The 19,467-nt window shown below is 39.1% G+C and overlaps 1 protein-coding gene across 7 annotated transcripts in view; it reads left to right on the top strand.

Annotated features, from left to right (window-relative positions):
* LOC101408605 (transmembrane 9 superfamily member 2-like) overlaps positions 1–19,467 on the top strand; it is a 75,876-nt gene that overhangs the window by 19,308 nt on the left and 37,101 nt on the right. For all 7 annotated transcript variants that reach the window (XM_087426923.1, XM_087426925.1, XM_087426924.1 and 4 more), the window contains 2 exons: positions 5,856–5,983; positions 10,475–10,586. In XM_087426923.1, the coding sequence (XP_087283049.1) occupies positions 5,856–5,983; positions 10,475–10,586 (240 nt within the window). The remainder of the gene's footprint in view (positions 1–5,855; positions 5,984–10,474; positions 10,587–19,467) is intronic.

Below are 19,467 nucleotides of genomic sequence, written 5' to 3'. Positions count from 1 at the left end.
TTACTATTTTTATATTCCATATTTTGTCAATTCTAAGACTCATATTTCCCCATATTTTAACATTTATTACATCAGAATGTGTCTTAAAGTTTAATTGGCAGTGTTTTTTCCTTAGCCGCACATAAAATAATGATATCGATGGCATTTTTGATTCTGTGATATATCATATTTATTTGAAAAGTCTTTATGTGGTCTGTATTTTTATTGTTGTAATTATTCTAATATTTAAGAAGGTTTGTATTTTTGTTATAGTCCTTTCGTTTATACCTACTTATTAGTCACTTCTTTCTTTAGAGGGTGTCATGCAGTTTCATAATTATGTTTTGCTTTGTTTTTAATCCTTTTTGTAATTCTTTGAGTTTCCTGGATTGGTGCCTTTTATCAGTTCTGGAATTCTCAGCCATTCTCAGATATTTTCTTCTCTCCTTTTCAGACTTCAGTTAAAGCTGTGTCAAATGTTCTATATTTTCTCCTCCATGTCTCTCTCTATTTTTTTTTTTTTTGTGAGGAAGATGAGCCCTGAGCTAACATCCATGCCAGTCCTCCTCTTTTTGCTGAGGCAGACTGGCCCTGGGCTAACATCCATGCCAGTCTTCCTCCACTTTATGTGGGATGCCGCCACAGCATGGCCTGACAAGCGGTGCGTCAGTGCACGCCTGGGATCCCAACCTGGGCCGCCAGCAGTGGAGTGCGAGTACTTAACCGCTCTGCCAGGGGGCCGGCCCCTCCTCCATGTCTCTTAACCTCCCTGCGGTATTTTCCATTATTTTATGTGCTATGTTTTTCTGGTTTATCTCCTAGTCTATAAATTCTCTCCACTTGTTTATTTTCTCAAACATAGGCATTGAATTTTTAATTTCAGTAATCATCTTTCTCATTTCTACAAGTTTTATTTTGTTCTTTTCCAAATCTGCTAAGTGATTATTTTATACTCTTCTATTTCATGCATGTGCTTTCATGCTTGCATTTTATTTCTTTTAAATATCTTAAATTTAGTTAATTTTAAACCTGCCTCTGATCATTCCTGGATCTGAAATCCCTGCAGGTTTGTTTCTGCTGGTTCTTGCTCACGATGCTCTTTTTCTTTGTGTGTTTCATTATTTTGACCACATGCTCACTGTTCTCAAAAATTGTTTGTGGAGTTTCTTTGAGTCCTAGGGTAAAAGTACTTTTCACCAGAGAGGATTTTCATTTACTTCTGCAAGACATCTTTGAGAAATACCAGTCTGGGACTACCTTAAAGCAAATTCACAACTTGAACTTCCTGGGGCCACTTAGGTGATGTGAATCCAGCCTGCAAATTTATGTTAGGGCTGGCTTGTGGCCACAAGTTCTCAAAGACAGTCCCCTCTTATTCTCTTTAGCATCAAGGCCATCTTCCCTCCAGTCTGTTGGGAATGTGGAGCAGGTTCACTTCTCGCTTCCTTTTACCCTGAGAATGTTGCTTTTCGGAGGGGTGGGTGGTCTCATCTTAACGTGCAGAGGGCCTCACATTAGCCTTCTCACCTGGGAGGGCCCTCGCTGAGTTCTCTCCTCCTCATCCCATGAGGCTGCACAAACTGAAGTTCATGTTTGCCCAGGTCAGCTGGTGTCCTCAGGGCAATAGCAGCATCAGTGCTCCCTTACCCAGCTTACCTCTCTGGCTTTCTGCTTTCCCTTAGAATTGACATGGTAATTACTTACTTTCTTGTTAGCTCATGTTGCTTTTTTTTTTTTTAATTTTAAAGACTTTATTTTTTAGAGCAGGTTTAGGTTCACAGAAAAATTAAGAGGAAGGTACAGAGATTTCCCATCTACCCCCTGCCCCAACATAGGCACAACCTCCCCCATTATCAACACTCTCCACCAGAGTGGCCCATTTGTTACAATCTGTGAAACTACACTGACACATTGTAATTGCCCAAAGTCCATAGTTTACATTATGGTTCACTCTGGGTGCTGTACATTTATGCTCGTGTTGCTTTTAAGGAGATACTTGTTATATTTATCACTTGTAGTTTTCAGCAGGAGATTTGGCCCAAATAAGACTGGAATTGGAAATCCAGTTAAAGTTTTTTTTTTTTTTTTTTAATTTTATTTGTTTATTTATTTTTTCCCCCAAAGTCCCAGTAGATAGTTGTATGTCATAGTTGCGCATCCTTCTAGTTGCTGTACGTGGGACGCGGCCTCAGCATGGCTGGAGAAGCGTTTTGTCGGTGCGCGCCCGGGATCCGAACCCGGGCTGCCAGCAGCTGAGCGCATGCACTTAACCGCTAAGCCACCGGGCCGGCCCTCTAGTTAAAGTTTTAAAGCATAATTTTAACATCTAGTAGGATGGAAATTAACACTTAATGACTTCCTTATTCTGTGCCAGGTGCTGTGCTAGGGCTTTCCATATAATTTCTCACTTAATCCAGTTAACAATTTTATCAAGTAAGTAATGGTATCCCCATTTTACAGCTAAGAAAACTAAGGCCCAGTAAGACTGGTATGTGGCAAAATCTGAATTCCATTCCAATGTTTTTTGATCCAAATTCTGTTCTCTTTGCACCATACCAAACTACCTCTTATATATATTTTTTAAAGCTTCACTTTTTCTTTTTTAATTTTTATTTATTTATTTTTCCCCCAAAGCCCCAGTATATAGTTGTATGTCATAGCTGCACATCCTTCTAGTTGCTGTATGTGGGACGCGGCCAGGCTGGAGAAGCAGTGTGTCGGTGCGCTCCCGGGATGCGAACCCTGGCCGCCAGTAGCGGAGCGCCCACACTTAACCGCTAAGCCACGGGGCCGACCCCCCTCTTATATTTTTGAGCACCTAAAGGGTATTAGCTCTGAGGATATAGTTAAGAAGAGCCTGGCACATAGTAGATGCTCAAAAAATGTTTGTTGAATGAATGAATGAATGAATGAAAGTTCCTCGCCCTGTGATCTACTGGGGAATATAATTTACTAGGGGATGTAAACATGTAAATATACTGACTACAATTTGATGTGGTAAGTGACAGAGATATAAGCTGAGTGACATGAAACACACAATAAAGAATTCTTTTTAGTAATTTAGTGGGTTACAAGTAGAGGCTGTGGCAGCAGATGAGTCTAGAGAGACAAGCAGGATTTAGATCCGGAAGGGCCTTGTTACCACTTTGCCCATCATATTGAGTACTTACTTTATGCCCGACAGTGGTTGAAATGCTTTTCATAGGTTGATTTAATCGTCACAGCACCTTTTAAGGTAAGTACTCTTATGATCTCTACTTTATAGGTGTGGAAATTGAGATACTGAGAGGTTAAGCAACTTGGCCAAGGTCACACAGGCTAGTACATGCCCTACTTGAGCTTTCAGCCTAGGCAGTTTGACTGTGGAGTCTGCATATTAACCACTATGCTGTGCTGCTTCTATTGGTATATATCATGGATATACCTCCATACCAATACATGCAAATCTACTGGCTGCATTTTATTTCTCTGTATGGTTATATCATATTTCATTTAACTGTATTGATAGACATTTTTGATTGTTTCTAGTTTTTGGCAATTATGGACAGCACTGCAGTGATCAGTACTTACTCTCTAGCCCAAGCTGATTCTGACACGCCTCCACAGGATCACTCTTTCCCTCTTCTTTATCATCACTGTACTAAATGATCTCTAAAATTCCTTCAGCGCCATCACTGTCAATTCTGAGATGTGCAGAGCCATAATTCTTAATCTAGGAGTCCTACATATTGTAGATTACTCAATATGGTAATTGACAAGGCTCATTTGCACTTATTTTCTGAAGATTGAAGGCCTGGGTGACATAATAGCTAATATTTATCGAAGGCTTCCTATGCCCAGCACTGCACTAAGTACTTCACATACATTATCCTATTTAGTCCTCTCAGCAATCCTACCAGCAATCCCATTATTGTCCCGATTTTTAAAAAGAGGAAACTGAGGCTTAAGAAGGCTAAATGACTGGTCTTTGATCATATAGCTATCTGATTGCAAAGCTCATATTGTTAACCCTTGTATTAGTTTGTTTGGGCTCCCGTAACAAAGTACCACAAAATGGGTGGCTTAAGACAACAGAAATTGACGGGCCGGCTCCGTGGCTTAGTGGTTAAGTGCGCGTGCTCTGATGCTGGCGGCCTGGGTTCGGATCCCGGGCGCGCCCCATGGCACCGCTTCTCCGTCCAACGCGAGGCCGAGTCCCACGTGCAGCAACTAGAAGGATGTGAACCTATGACATACAGCTATCTACTGGGGCTTTGGGGGGAAAAAAATGAATAAATAAAATCTTTAAAAAAAAAAAAAAAAGACAACAGAAATTGATTGTCTCACAGTTCTGGAGGCTAGAATTCCAAGATCAAGGTGTTGGCAGTGTTGGGTCCTTCTGAGGGATGTGAGGGAGAATCTGTTCCAGGCCTCTCTCCTAGCTTCTGGTGATGGCCGGCAACCCTTGAGGTTCCTGGGCTTGCGGCTGCACCACTCCAATCTCTGCCTCTGTCCTCACATGGCATTCTCCCTGTGTGTCTCTGTCTTCATATAGCCTTTTCCCCTTCTTGTCAAGTCACCAGTCATACTGCATTAGAGCCCACCCTAATGGCCTCATCTTAACTTGATTTTGTCTGCAGAGATCCTATTTCCAAATAAGATCACATTCACAGGTACTAGGGGTTAGGACTTCAATATAACTTTTTGGGGGACACAGTCCAACCCATAACAACTCTTATACAGAAACTGCCCTAAAATCCCCATGGAAAAATAGTCATTTACTCTCCTGTAACCACTTTTATCAGAAAAGAGCAGTCAAAAATTTTTTTTCTTCTGGATGAGATCAGTGGTTCTCAAAGTGTGTTCCTGGGCCAGGAGCATTGGCATCACCTGGGAGCTTATCAGACATACAGAATCTTGGGCCTCACCCTAGACCTAGTGAATCAGCACCTGCATTTTAACAAGATCCCTGGATGATTTGTATGAACTTTCACATTTAAGAAGTTTGGATAATTATCTTACATAGTTGTGGCTACTAGGGAGTGAACTAATGAATATTTGGCTGGTAGGGAGAGTTTAATTCACTTTTTGTCTGTTTGATGCTTCTAATTATAAATGTACATATACCCTCATTAGAGAAAATTTCGAAAGTACAGAAAAGTATAACAAAACAGCGGAAAAAAGATTGCCTATAATCTCACTACCCGGAGGTACCACTGTTAACATTCTGAAACATGTTTTCTTTCTATTTTTTTTGCTTCATTACTTTTACCATAAATAAAGTCCAAACTCTTGATATGCTTAAACTTTATATACTGACAACATAGTATTAGTTTATTTGTGTTACTTCATAGTTTTGTGTGGTTAAAAATCCAGAGATACATACATTTACTAATTTTACAGTTTTGCAATATTGTTCCTTTCTGACAACTATTTAAGACTATAGGGCCGGCCCCGTGGCTTGGTGGTTAAGTGCACGTGCTCCACTGCTGGCGGCCCGGGTTCGGATCCCGGGCTCGCACCGACACGCTGCTTCTCCGGCCATGCTGAGGCCGCGTCCCACATACAGCAACTAGAAGGATGTGCAGCTGTGACACACAACTATCTACTGGGGCTTTGGGGGGAAAAATAAATAAATAAAATCTTAAAAAAAAAAAAGACTATAGAAGTAACAATTGCTTAAGACTATAGAATTAACTAACATCTTAATTTTATGCCAGATGCTCATGGCTGTAGTTTTAATCTTATAAAAACACATTTACTCTTCAGTATGCTTAATTTATAGCTCAATTTTTTAAAAACTAGTGTATCTAATTTTTATTCCATGATTAGATTTTATATTTTTTAGTTTCTAGGAAAAGTTCAAACTTCTTTAAAATTTCTTTATCTTTTTGCAGTCTGAATTCAACAAAAATAATACTTTCTACCTCTTCAACCACGTTGATATTACTCTTACATATCACAGGGAAAGTGAAACAAATGTGGGTATTGCAAGATTGGTTACTGCTAGACTTGATCCTAAAAGGTAATTACAGAATATCTTTTTAATTAGCTCCATTAATTTAAAAATTAACTCAAAATGTAGAAGTTCTCAACTAGAATTTTCATTTTTAATATACGCATGTGATATAACCTTAGACATACAGTTTGAAAAATCAAATGGGTAATTTTATTCCCTTCTACCTACAGTAAGCATCTGAATACCATGTGATGTGAGGAAGAATTGACAGATCTGGCAGAGAATAGACTTATTGAGGGTATCCTAACTCTCTACTTTAGTTGCTGCCATACAACAAAGAGATTAGATTTAGATTTGTGTTTCTTCAGAGGACAGGTCTAGTGCCAGTGGAGTCTATTAGACAGGTATCAGCTGAGTATAAGGAAGAATCTGCTAACAATTAGAAATTTCTAACAGTTGAATAAGCAATCTCAAGAATTAGTGAGTAGTCTGTACCCGGACGTTTGTAGGAAGAGCCTGGATGACCTAGCTGCTAGAGATTTTGTAATAAGGCATCTAGCTTAGTATCTGGTCCCTGGTAAGTAAGTGCTCAATGAATTGTAAAGGACAATTCTGCATTGGGTAGGAGACTGGACAGGTGACCTTTAATTTTCCAACTCTAAGATTCTTTGACACTGTAGGATAACATTAGTACTCTCCAATTGACAGGTAGAGAGGGGGATATATCACACAGTATATAAAATCATGATCCATTATGGGCAAAACATTACAAAACCTGAAATACTAGGATGGAGGAAGTTATCCTTGAAACTTATGTGACGTATGTTAAATGAGGCAAGTATAGTATAGTTTTCTGAATACAGAACAAAGAATTAGAAAATTTGGATTTTTAGGGCCGGCCCTGTGGCTTGGTGGTTAAGTGCGCGCGCTGCGATGCTGGCGGCCCGGGTTCGGATCCCGGGTGCGCATCGAGGCACCACTTCTCCGTTCATCCTGGGGCCGAGTCCCACATGCAGCAACTAGAAGGATGTGCAGCTACGACACACAACTATCCACTGGGGCTTTGGGGGGAAAAAATAAAATAAATAAAAAAAAATCTTAAAAAAAGAAAATTTGGATTTTTAGTCTCAACTCTGCTGGTTCCATTTGGAAAGTCAATCCTAAGTTCATAGAAAGGAATCAGGCTTCATTGTTTTTAAGTCTACTATCCTATTTTACCTTAGCCACGGCTGTTCCATCTGTCACTGCTCATGGCCAAAGGGAAAGAATAGTTAGAGAATGTATTGTGACAAGCTTTTGACCATGGGTAGGTTAACTTGATCTCTCATAGGCTTAATTTATTCATCTGTATAAAGGAGAGGGCTAAATTAGGAGTTTTTAATATGGACCCTGATGCATCAAACCCTGGAAATCTTTATTGATGAGTGTTTTTCTGGGCAAAAGTGTCCATAGATTTCATTATATAAACAGGCCCCAAATGGTGAAGAACACTGGTATTTTCCAACTCTGATTTGTCTTAGTAAAAGGATATTCTTTTCAAATTAGTGGCTCTGTTAAAAATTTTGAAGATCGTTTATCTTCACAAAGTGTTGCAGACAGGAAATAAAAGAAGAATGGAAAGGATCAGGGCATATTTAGGAATAACAGTGGTAAACATAGTTACTAAGCGAGACCAGGAAATACTAACCATTGCCAAGGGCAATCACCCATGGTTTTTTGTGTATGTCAGTTCTGATATCTGGCAACAGATTTTTAGGATGATGGACTGTGAGGTCTGACTCAGAATGATGGCTCATGTTGAAAATCATTTAGTTAGAAAGGTAGTAAACACACAAAGTACGATCATCCAGGAAGCTAATCTTGTCAGCTATATGAAAATCAAACTTAATGTTTTCCAGTCACATCTCATGTTCTCAGACTCAGATAGAGTAAAAAGGCCAAGAAAATAATTTTTTAGAGTTGTATTTCTTCTATGGCCAGCCCTGGTGGTCTAGTGGTTAAGATTTAGCACTCTCACCGCCATGGCACGGGTTCGTTTCCAGGTCAGGGAACCACACCACCCATCTGTTGGTTGTCAGACTGTGGTGGCTGCATGTTACTGTGATGCTGAAAGCTATGCTGCCAATATTTCAAATATGTTGGACAGGTTTTAGCGGAGCTTCCAGACTAAGATAGACTAGGAAGAAGGACGTGGCCACCCACTTCCAAAAAATTGGCCATGAAAACCCTACAAACTGCAGCAGAGCATTGTCTGATATAGCGCCAGAAGGTGAGAGGATGGCACCAAAAGACCAGGCAGGGTTCTGCTCTGCTGTACACAGGGTCACTAGGAGTCAGAATTAACTCGAGAGCACTAACAACAAATTCATTCTACACTGTCCATAGTAATAGCTTACATATGCGTGTGATAAAACTTTAATCACTGTAAAGGTCATTTATTTGGGCCCCCTGAGAACAAGGACTGTGTTATAATTCATCTTTTTCAGAATTAGGCAATCTGCTCAAGGTCATAGAAGTGAGTTAGACCTAACAGTTTTCTAGGCCTACAATTTTGTGTTTTCTTTTAGGTACTCTACCCAGCTAATTTCCCTGATGGTTACCATAGTTGATCATCTCTTTTTCCTTAAAACACTTGCTTCATTTGGCTTTTAGGTTACCATATTTTCCTAGTTTTTCTCCTGTCTCACTTGTTGCTTATCAGTTTTCTCCTCATTTCTCCAACCTCTTAATGTTGGAGGGCCCCAGGACTCAGTTTTTGAACTTTTTCTCTTCTTTATTTATACTTATACCTTGGTGACCTTTATCCTGTCTCATGGCATTAGATACCACAATGACTCTTAGATCTCTAGACTTGTGTATTTAGCTGTCTACTTGGATGTCTAATAGGCATTTCAAACTTAACGTGTCCAAAAATGAACTTCTAATCTTCCCTCCAAACCTGCTTCTCCTGTTGTCTTCTCCATCTCAGTAAATGGCAACTACTTCTTTCCAGCTGCTGAGGCCCCTAAACCATGGCATCACCCTTCATTCCTCTTTATCTTTCTTCACTTATACCCTATATCCAGTCCAATCCTCTGGCAGATCATGTGGCTCTATTTTCAAAATATGTTCAGAATCTACCACTTCTCATCACCTTCACCACTATCACTTGGTCTAAGACATCCTTATAGCTCACCTGGATTATTGCAAAAACCTAGCTGGTCTGCCCGCTGCCACCCTTGTCTTTTAGAAATCTGTTCTCAATACAGCATTCAGAGCATTCCTCTTTAAATGTCAGCTCGTGTCAGTCCTCTGCTCAGAATCTTCCAGTGACTTCCCATCTCAGAGTAAAAGCCAAAGTTCTGAAAATGGCCTATAAGGTTGTTTTTGCTGCATAATCTTTCTCATATGAAATGCAGATATTTCCTGTACTGGGGTCAAGACCCATACTTAAACAGCAAACCTTGATATGCATTATCATGCAGTAATTTAGTTTTTCTCTTTAGTGTTAAGTTTTGATCTGTAGGCATAACAATTATTATTAGTTTAATTCATAACTATTTTAAAATGTATTTTGGCTTTAAATAGAATGCATGCATCCTACAAACACTTAATAAGGGCATCTTATGTACCGGACACTGAGTTATAAAAATGAATAGAAAGAGGTACACGTCAACAACCTGGGCAATTGCGAGCGAATGGTTTTATTGTGTGTGTATGTAACAATCCAATAAGGATTGCATATTAGTCTTTAGACAGAAGCCAAGGAGTAAATTGTATGTTGAGTAAATAATTTAAAAGGGAAGCATCACAGTTTCTTCTTTTGATTTTTCTATCTCCCCTTTATTCCTTTTTCGCTTTTCAAGTGATATTAAGAGTTTCTTTATTCCTGACCAGGCATTTGCTAGCTTCACCAGTCCTGTCCAGTTTCAAAATTCTCCAGTTTTTGTTTTCCATCTTCTGTTTTTAATAATCATTCTCTTTTTCATGTAGATTATGTCCTCAGTACCTTTCATTGCTAAGCATGTTATTTTACACACAGTAGGCCCTCAAATCTCTGGGTACTTATAAAAATGATTTCTGCTTCATCTATTTCATTTGCTAACCCTACAGCTAAAGTTACAAGATAGGTTATTTAGTATATCGAAGAGGGATGAGATGAAAGATGAAAAAATAAAGCCATTTGCTAGTAGAAGTTTTTTTTTTTTTTTTTAATCTATCAACAGGCAAAGAGAAGGTTCTTAAGTATTGCATTTTGGGCAGTTTATTGAGTCTCATTTGAGTGTTAGGGACATTTAGACACAGAAGTATTTTAAATCGTAAAGAGTTTTAAATTCAAAATATACTGAAAGGCCTCTTTTCTCAGCCTGCTATTGTTACATGCCTGAATAGCCATGAGTTGGAAATTTATTACAGTTTGGTATAAAAATTGCCTTCCTTTTTTTTTTTTTTTTTTAATTTTTTGTTTATTGCAGTAACATTGGTTTATAACATTGTAAAAATTTCAGGTGTACATCATTGTACTTCTATTTCTGCATAGATTACATCATGTTCACCACCTTTTTTTTCTTTTATTAGCTATAAGCATTCAGATGAAAACCACCTAACTTGTGATGGACCCCCTATGGAAATTCCTGGAGAATATACAGATAAGTTGAATGTAACCTACACTTACTCTGTGAAATTTGAAGTAAGTATCCCATGCCATCCTCTTACTTTTTTCCAAATCAAGTATATAAATATCATATACTTCATTAACATTGAAGCCTCAATTTTCATCAATTTAAAGTTGTATAACATAGCTAAGGGCCCAAGAAAGTAGGTAAGTTCTTCATGTTAAAACCATTCAAAGGACAATCATTAAAGGAATTGCTGTCTTAAATCGACTACCTTTCAGGTACTGTGCCAGGTACTTTACTTTCTCTTGCTTCATATTGAGGTTTGAAAGAGGTACATGGGAAACCAGAAGGGTGTTGCCCAGGGCTTGGCAGCTGGCTGGCTGCTCAAGTGGGACCCTAAAAGAAGACTATATCGTGGAAGGGACACAGTATAGTGTAGTGAAAAGAGCACACATATTGGACTCAGACTGACCTGCCATTCAAATTGAGGCTTGGCCACTTACTGGCTGCGGGAGCTTACGTAAGTCACATGATCGCTGAGCCTCGATTTCTTCTCATGTCATTTCACCCTCATCTTCAGAATATGTAAAGCCCTTAGCATGACACAGATGTCCACATTTGTACATCTCGAATTTTTTCTTTCATAAATAGCTATTTTTATAAAGATGGTGTGTATTTTTGGTAGATACATAGACAGACAGACTGACTATTAACGTTCTGGTAAATAATCTATCAGCTCTCTGATGCTTTTGTTTCCCAAAGGGTTTTCTGGAAACTGATTGCTTTATATTTTATTTTACTTGCTTTTTCTTGGTATTTAAAGGTGTTATGTGAAAAAAGAATTCTATGATGATGTTACTTTGGATAATGCTAGGTTGAAAAATGTTAAAACTATGGCTTCAAGAGCATCCACTATGTTAATAAGCCAGTGGAAGAAGTGGATTTTCAAAAGACAATTATAATATGCAGCGTTTCATAGACACTGGCAGAATTCATGGGGATATAATGTTCTGTAGACTATACAAGGGAAACACTGCACATGGTGCTAAGTATACAACTTTGTACAAATGGGATATTATATGTGCTATTTTTGCTTAAGGTGTGTGTCATGGACATCTTTCCATATCAATAAACATAGAGTCACATTCTTTCTTTTTATTGACTACATATTCATTTAATGTATAGGCCATAATGGACTTTTTTAGTGCCGTATTGATGAAAACAACCCAAATGTCTAATTTTTAATTATAAACAATGCTTTACTGAACATCCTTACTTTTTTACTTGAGTGATTATCTCCTAGAGTTAAATTCTTAGAAGTAGAACTATTTAGGTAAAAGAGTGTACACTTTTTTTTTTTTTTTGATGAGAAAGATTGGCCCTGAGCTAACATCTGTTGCCAATCTTCCTCTTTTTGCTGAGGAAGATTGTCCTGGAGCTAACATCTGTGCCCATCTTCCTCTACTTTGTATGTGGGATGCCGCCACAGCATGGCTTGATGAGTGATGTGTAGGTCTGTGCCTGGGATCTGAACCTGTGAACCCTGGGCCGCTGAAGCGGAGCACACGAACTTAACAACTACGCCACTGGGCCAGCCCAACGTTTTGATAACATATTGCCAAATTCTTTTCCAGAAAAGTTGCTAAGCCCAAGGATCTGCTGTTTCTTCACACACTCAGCAATACTAGGTTTTTGTTAATCCTTTAAAATCATGCTTCAGAATTTTAATTTTGTGAGTATACCAAAGGGAGATAGATTTATATTAGGCAAACTCCTAAGGGTCCAATGTATAAACCAGAATACCAATTTATTAATTTAAATGGAGAAACATAAATGCCTAGTGGACCACACCATTCTTGTTAGCTGGTCAGCACATCCACCTGTCATAAAGATGTATAAGAAAGCAAATATAAATAGAATAGAATAAATAGAAAGTTTCTTGGTGAGCATAGGACCCCAGAGCAAAGGGAGGTGACATATTAAAAGATGATATTCATGGCACTCTAATGCTATGCTTCTCCATGGAGCAGATGTTTATATTCATAGGTAGGTACTCTCAGCCCTGGACAGTATTAGAGGTGTTTCACCAAAAGATTAACTTTGGGGCTTTCCTTTTATAGGGAAAACCTTTTAGACTATGTAGATCTATGTATTTTCCTTTTTAGTTTTTTTAAGACTATAAATCATATTTTTGATTCACTTTGATTATATACTTGATTTTGTATAAGGCTTATTTCTTACAGATTTAGATGTGCTTTCCTGAGACCACACTCTAATCACCTTATTTGGGATTAGGTCTCAAATCTCTTCAACCATTTACAAATTGTGCTTGGTTTGTGTCATTCCTATAGATGGCCTGACAGCCATTATAACAGGATTCTTCCTAATCTCATTCTGAAAGCAATTGCAGGTTGGAGCCGCCTTGCTCTTGTCCCTGTGTATCACCTGTAGTGGTTTTCTCCATTGTATAAGTGAGGGTTCTGAACCCCAGCAAGCTGAAGTCATCTTCTCAGGATCATAGCAGGAGGTTAAAGTGATATTCAAACTCAGGTCTGTTTGGCCCCCAAGCTCATAGTTTTGCCACTCTACCATTCTGCTTTTCTATATTAAAGGTCTATTATATTTTCTGCCTACAGAGTTACTTTAAAGAAAATGAGAAACGTTTATCTTAGAAATGTGTGTGTGTACTTTGAATCATTCAGCTAGAGGTCAGAATTACTTGATCCTACATCCTGCAGTTTACCCAAAGTACAATCAGTGAAAACAGGCAATTTACCAGTCCAATAAGTATAGTCCAGTCTTCTAATCTCTGGATGAAATACAGAATTGTAATCTGGGGAAAGGAATGAAATACACCCTGAAGAAATTAAAATAACTTTTCCCTAATGATTGAGAATACTATTCAAAGTCTAAGCTATTATCAGAAGTTGATTGAAGAGCTGAAGCCCTTCTACATTTTTATCACTTATCACTTGGCTATTAAAATTAAATGTAGGAAGTCTTATGTTTACAGTAAAAGCCAGGAGAAAACACCTCTAAACTGAAGTTCAGATTCACACCAGGAGCCTGCATAGTCTGGCATTAGTGGTCTGTCTGCCTGTCAGGAAGCAACTGTGGCTGTCAATGGAGCTGAGGCATAAGTTCAACTGCAGCCATACCAAATGGGGGAATTTGAGGACTCACCTTATTTGCGGCTAGGTCTCAACTCCTTGTTCCTTAACAGTCCAGTCTGAATCCTGGAAGCTATTCCAGAACGTGGAATTTCCCTTTCCCATTGAAACTCATTTAGAGTGCTCAAAGGCCCTTGGCTTCCAGAAGTGGTACAATGGAAAGAACCACGCATACCTGAATTTGAATCCTGGCTTAGCATTTGCTAGCTGTGTGAACTTGGGCAAATTACTTTGAGCCTGTGTTTCCTGATCTGTAAAATGGGGATAAGTCTCCTCATGTGATTGCTGTCAGAGATAAGCGAGCTAACATATCAAATACTTAGCACAGGGCCTAGCCCATAGTAGTCACACAATGTTTCCTATTCCTTCTGTCAGATACAGGAGCACTTGATTTATAAATGTCTTCTACAACAGTAGCTCATGTATGCAGAGTGGAATTTTGCAGTGAGAATGCACGAAGCCACAATATTCTTTATCTGATCACCAGAAATTTGCCGTTGTAGTTGCGGGGGGAGAGTGCAAGGAAGAGTGGTGATGTATATCTCTGATGGTGCTGTTTCTTCGTTTTCTGTCTTGGGTTGAAAACGCTTTTTTAACCCAGTGATAAGGGTACACGTGAACATTTGCTAAACTGCATTCCCTAGAACTCTAGTCAAATAAGTTTGGAAAATGCTGCTTTCTACTGCCTCCTCTCTCAGCTTCACAAAGCACATTAGTAAAATATTTAAAAGTCTCCTAATAAAGAAACCTTTTGATTGAGTCTTACTCAGCATTTACAACCGTGCTTGACTATGGAGTTCTCTTCTGGAGTGACATTTATATCACACTGTGGAGCCCACTTTGGGTATCCCAGGTGTACGTCATTGCTGCGTCTTAGAGTAGCTCACAAAATCCTATTGAACCCATAACATAGTCTGAACTTTCAGTGAACAAATGAGAAGCAAAGGTTCATATATTGGTAACTGTAACTATAAAATAACTTAATCTACATTATGGGTTATGAAGAACTTTGTCAACTAGCTGGGTACCTAATCATCATTCACTGAATTGCTTCAATGGGAATGATTCAGGTCAAGATTATCAATGAATGTTAAAATTGTAGGTGTATGAGTGTTGGGGAAACTGGTTATTCTCACAGTGGCAAAGTATCACCCCGCAGTGTTCATGCTACCCTCTCCCCTTAGTTATTTGTAACTTCTTTCTCTGACAATATGTCTACGGTATATTGACTTATCTGTTCAACTCTAGCATAATGTAAAGTACTGTCAGAACTGCTAACCCATACCCCTGTGGTAAAGAAATGTTTTGTATTATTTTTTCTCATACCAAGTCTTTGAAATCTGGTGTGTATTTTACACTTACAGTCCATCTCACTTAGGACCATCCACATTTCAAGTGCTGAATAGCCACATGGGACTAGCGGCTGCCATCTTGGCAATGATCTAGACCTTCCCATTTGCAGGGACTGTTTGCTTTGGTCTGTGCTTCTACATGTTTTCCCCATTTTGTTGCTTCTCACACTCAATACAGAAAATCCTACCATGTCCTGTGACATGGATTGATTCCAGGCCCTTGGCTGGGTAAACTATACTGTCTCACCCTCCTGTAGACTATGGAAGCCTTCCATCTATCTTTGACACACGACGATGTTCTCAGGGGGAGAAGTGGGCACAATCCTGACACAGGGACGGGGCAGTGGGACACGGACAGAAAGCTGAACTCCATGCACACATCAAATTACTTACAGATGTCAGTGCCATGCAGCAGCAGCAGCTCGTTGGCTACCTGGGTTGCAACCTCCATCCTCCTGGGCCTCCTCTACCCCCGTAGCGCAGCCACCTGCAAACTGCTGTTGGCCACAGAGCCTGTGGTCATCGGCGGAGTTGTGGACCTGAGCCCCTGGTCAGGCAGCTACTGGCTACAGAAAGGTTCAGAGGCAATATAGTAATCTTTAGTTTAAAAAGTCTTGTCTTTTTGCTTTTTAATTAAGCATTTGTGTACTTTATGTTTTCAGAAAATGATTCATGTTCCCAAATGGGTATAAAGTTTGGAGTTTATACAACAAATCTGTTCAGAAGTTATTGAAGGATGGGTCATAAAGATTAACATTTGAGTGAAGACCTTTTATTCATCCATTTATATGACAAATATTTATTGAGTGTCTGTTATGTGCCTAGCATGGGAATTTTTATAAAGTACCTAGTTTAAATTTATTTCTCACAATAGTCCTCTGAAAGCAGGTACTGTTTTAAAATCTCCATTTTTAGAAAATAAAACAGGGCCGGCTCCGTGGCTTAGCGGTTAGGTGTGCGCGCTCTGATGCTGGCGGCCCGGGTTCGGATCCCGGGGGCGCCCCGAGGCACCGCTTCTCCGTCCAACGTGAGGCCGAGTCCCACGTACAGCAGCTGGAAGGATGTGAACCTATGACATACAACTATCTACTGGGGCTTTGGGGGGAAAAAACTGAATAAATAAAAAAAAAAAAAAAAAAAAAAAGAAAATAAAACAGACTCATAGAGGTAAAGTAACTTGCCCGAGGTCACAGATGTAAAGGATTATAAACCCAGATTAGTATGACTAGAGAGTCGAGGCTCTTAATGCAGCCTCTTTAATACATAGTGTGAGTTTAGAACAGGAAGGAATTAGGGTGGGAAAATTGGCCAAGAAGGCTTTATAAGAGAGGGGCCTCGAGCTGGGTCTCGAAGGATGCTGGGTATGATTTGGATAGAAGGGACAGAGGTGTGTGAGGCATTGTGGGAAAGCCAATGGACTGAGTTAAGAGACCTGGATTTTAGGAATTTGAAGAGGAGCTAAGGGTAGGGCTTTCCAGGTAAGAATGACATGGTGTACATGGGGAACAGTAAATAAACTTGTCCAACTGAAGCAAATTTTTTTCATTTGTTCATTCATTCATCAACAGACACTAAATGCACTCTATGTGCCAGGTGGTAGGTGCTGAGGTATATAAAGGCCAAAAAGATTCAGTGTAACACCCCAGACTCTAATCGTATGTATAGTATTGGTAGAAAGGCTAGAAAGATAGATTTGGGTGAGATTTTGAATAGCCTTTAATGCCAGGGTAAGGTATTTCTATTCACAATAATTTTACTTTAGAAACTTACTGTTTTTACACTACCGAGCAAAGGTTTTTTTGTTTCATTCTACTCACATTACTTTTAGCTATGTATTTGAGTTATATAAGCTTTATTTGTGGGCTAGCCTGGGACTCTAGCCACATTTACTACATTGTTTTTTTTTTTTTTTGCAAGATGTATTCCTGATTTTCAGGCAGCATGGGCCAATAACTGAATTGAGAATCAGAAAATTTTGGTGCTTGCTGGCCTCAAAATCATACTGTGCCCTGGAACAAGTTCATTTTCCTCTCTGGACCTCAGTTTCCCTATAAGAAAATGAGGAAGTTGAGCTAGATCAGTAGTTCTCATCCCTATCAGATTGATGTCCTCTTTTAATAACAAATGTTTTATAACTCTCCCTTTACTATTGTAAAATCATATTAATAGATACTAGGTAATTAAACCTGTATACACAGTTTCAATAAACATAAATATAACACCCTAACTATAATATAGAGGAGAAATAAAAAGAAAGTAACTTGTAATAAAATAATGTGTATTTCACTATATCTTTTGGTCACTGTAAGATGCACGTACCTATGTGTATAATCATTGTAAATGTGACAGCTGTGAATGCAGATGAGTAGAAGAATATTGTACATCGGTAGCTCAAATACCACGTTTCCAAATGATGCCATGATTTTCCGAAATGTTGATCAATTTTGGTAAAGTTTCAAACCAAACATAGTACCATCTTCCCTCAATTTACAAGGTAGTCGTGTTCCTGGAAAAAAAATCAATGTATATCAAAAATGTGTAACAATACTTTATGTTTATCTGTAAAATGGAGATAGAATCTTGGTGCAGATAATTGTAAGCAGTTTTTCACTCACACGAATGTTGGAGGGGGCATTTGGAAGTTCTTCTCAATTCTTCATTGTGCGGGTCTCCCTGTGCACTGCAGGGCGTCTGGTATTCTACTATGCTGCTTAATATCAGTAGCAGCCCCACACATTTTCATTATGTCCCCTAGGGGGTGCTGATCCCCCTGCTGAAAACATCTGGACTAGAAGAAGCCTGCCAGCTTGATTCTTTGAGTCCCTACATGAATTTTTACTGATCGAGACCCATCATGGGGTACTGTGTTATAATCAAGAAGTCCTGTCTTTGTTTCTACGTCTGTTGCTTGTGCCTCCATTATAAACAATATTAAAGACTTGTTCACCTCATCTGATTTTATCAGAATTGCTATGTCTTATAAAAGATTTGGAGGGCTGGCCCCGTGGCTTGGCGCTTAAGTGTGCACGCTCTGCTGCTGGCGGCCTGGTTCGCATCCCGGGCGCGCACCGACGCACCACTACTCCCGCCATGCTGAGACCGCGTCCCACATACAGCAACCAGAAGGATGTGCAGCTATGACATACAACTATCTACTGGGGCTTTGGGGGAAAAATAAATAAATAAAATTATGACATTACTCTTAAACAAAAAAAAAAAAGATTTGGAAACTCTGCCATGTAAAGATGAAGTATAGTTCATTAGTTTTTTTTTTTTTTTTTGGTGAGGGAAATCAGCCCTGAGCTAACATCCATGCTAATCCTCCTCTTTCTGCTGAGGAAGACTGGCTGTGAGCTAATATCTATTGCCAGTCCTCCTCCTTTTTTTCTTCCCCAAAGCCCCAGTAGATAGTTGTATGTCATAGTTGCACATCCTTCTAGTTGCTGTATGTGGGACGCGGCCTCAGCATGGCCGGAGAAGTGGTGCGTCTGTGCATGCCCGGGATCCGAACCTGGGCCGCCAGTAGCGGAGCGTGCACACTTAACCGCTAAGCCACCGGGCTGGCCCTCATTAGTTTTAAATGAATTAAAAAAATAGGTTCCACCACTTAGTTATCTTTTTGCATTTGTCATGTTGTTCTCAAATATGCCTTAGGATTTTAAAATAATTTCTTATTTTCTTAAGGAAGAGTAATACGTGTTATGGTCTGTTATTTCCAGCAGATGGCAATGTTTGGTGCAAAAAGGATTTGGTTTAACAGCTGCAGATTTTTTAGGCTCTCTTTGTATTTAAAATCCAAACTTCATAGTACACATTTGAAAGTATCTCTCCTTTTTTAAAGACTTGGTATGAGTTAACTTGCTTAAGGCAATGGATAGGCTGGTGAAGAGATGCATGTAATTCAAATTTTGACAAATTGTCACATTTTACTATAGAAACAATATCTTAATAGAATGGCTAAGGTAAATCCTTTCATGCAATGAATATTTATCCCTGGATTTGTCAGTTCTATGAATTCTGATTTTCTTATAGGTTTTTAAAAATAATTTATTTTGAAACAATTTCAGACTACAGAAGAATTGCCATAACAATACAAAGAACTCTTGTAGTCCCTTTAACCGGACGCCTCAATGGTTAACATTATACCTCATTTACTCCATTGTTCACTCTTCTCTTTGTGTGTTCATTATCATTTGTCTTTCTCTGAATCTTTTGAGAGCTAGGTAGATGTCCCATCACCCCTAAACACTCCAGAGTGTCTTTCCCTGAAACGAGCTCACTTTCCTACATAACTAGCATACAACCGTCTAAATTAGGAATCAATATTGGTATCACATTACCATCCGATCCACATCCATCCATTCAAATTTCACCAGCTGGCCAACAATGTCACTTTTTCTGGTTCTCGATCCTATCCAGGACTATGTGTT

This window comes from Ceratotherium simum, chromosome X, assembly GCF_057802395.1.
Source record: "Ceratotherium simum simum isolate JZ-2026a chromosome X, ASM5780239v1, whole genome shotgun sequence".
Taxonomy (NCBI): domain Eukaryota; kingdom Metazoa; phylum Chordata; class Mammalia; order Perissodactyla; family Rhinocerotidae; genus Ceratotherium; species Ceratotherium simum.
This window is presented reverse-complemented; position numbering and strand designations above follow the sequence as displayed.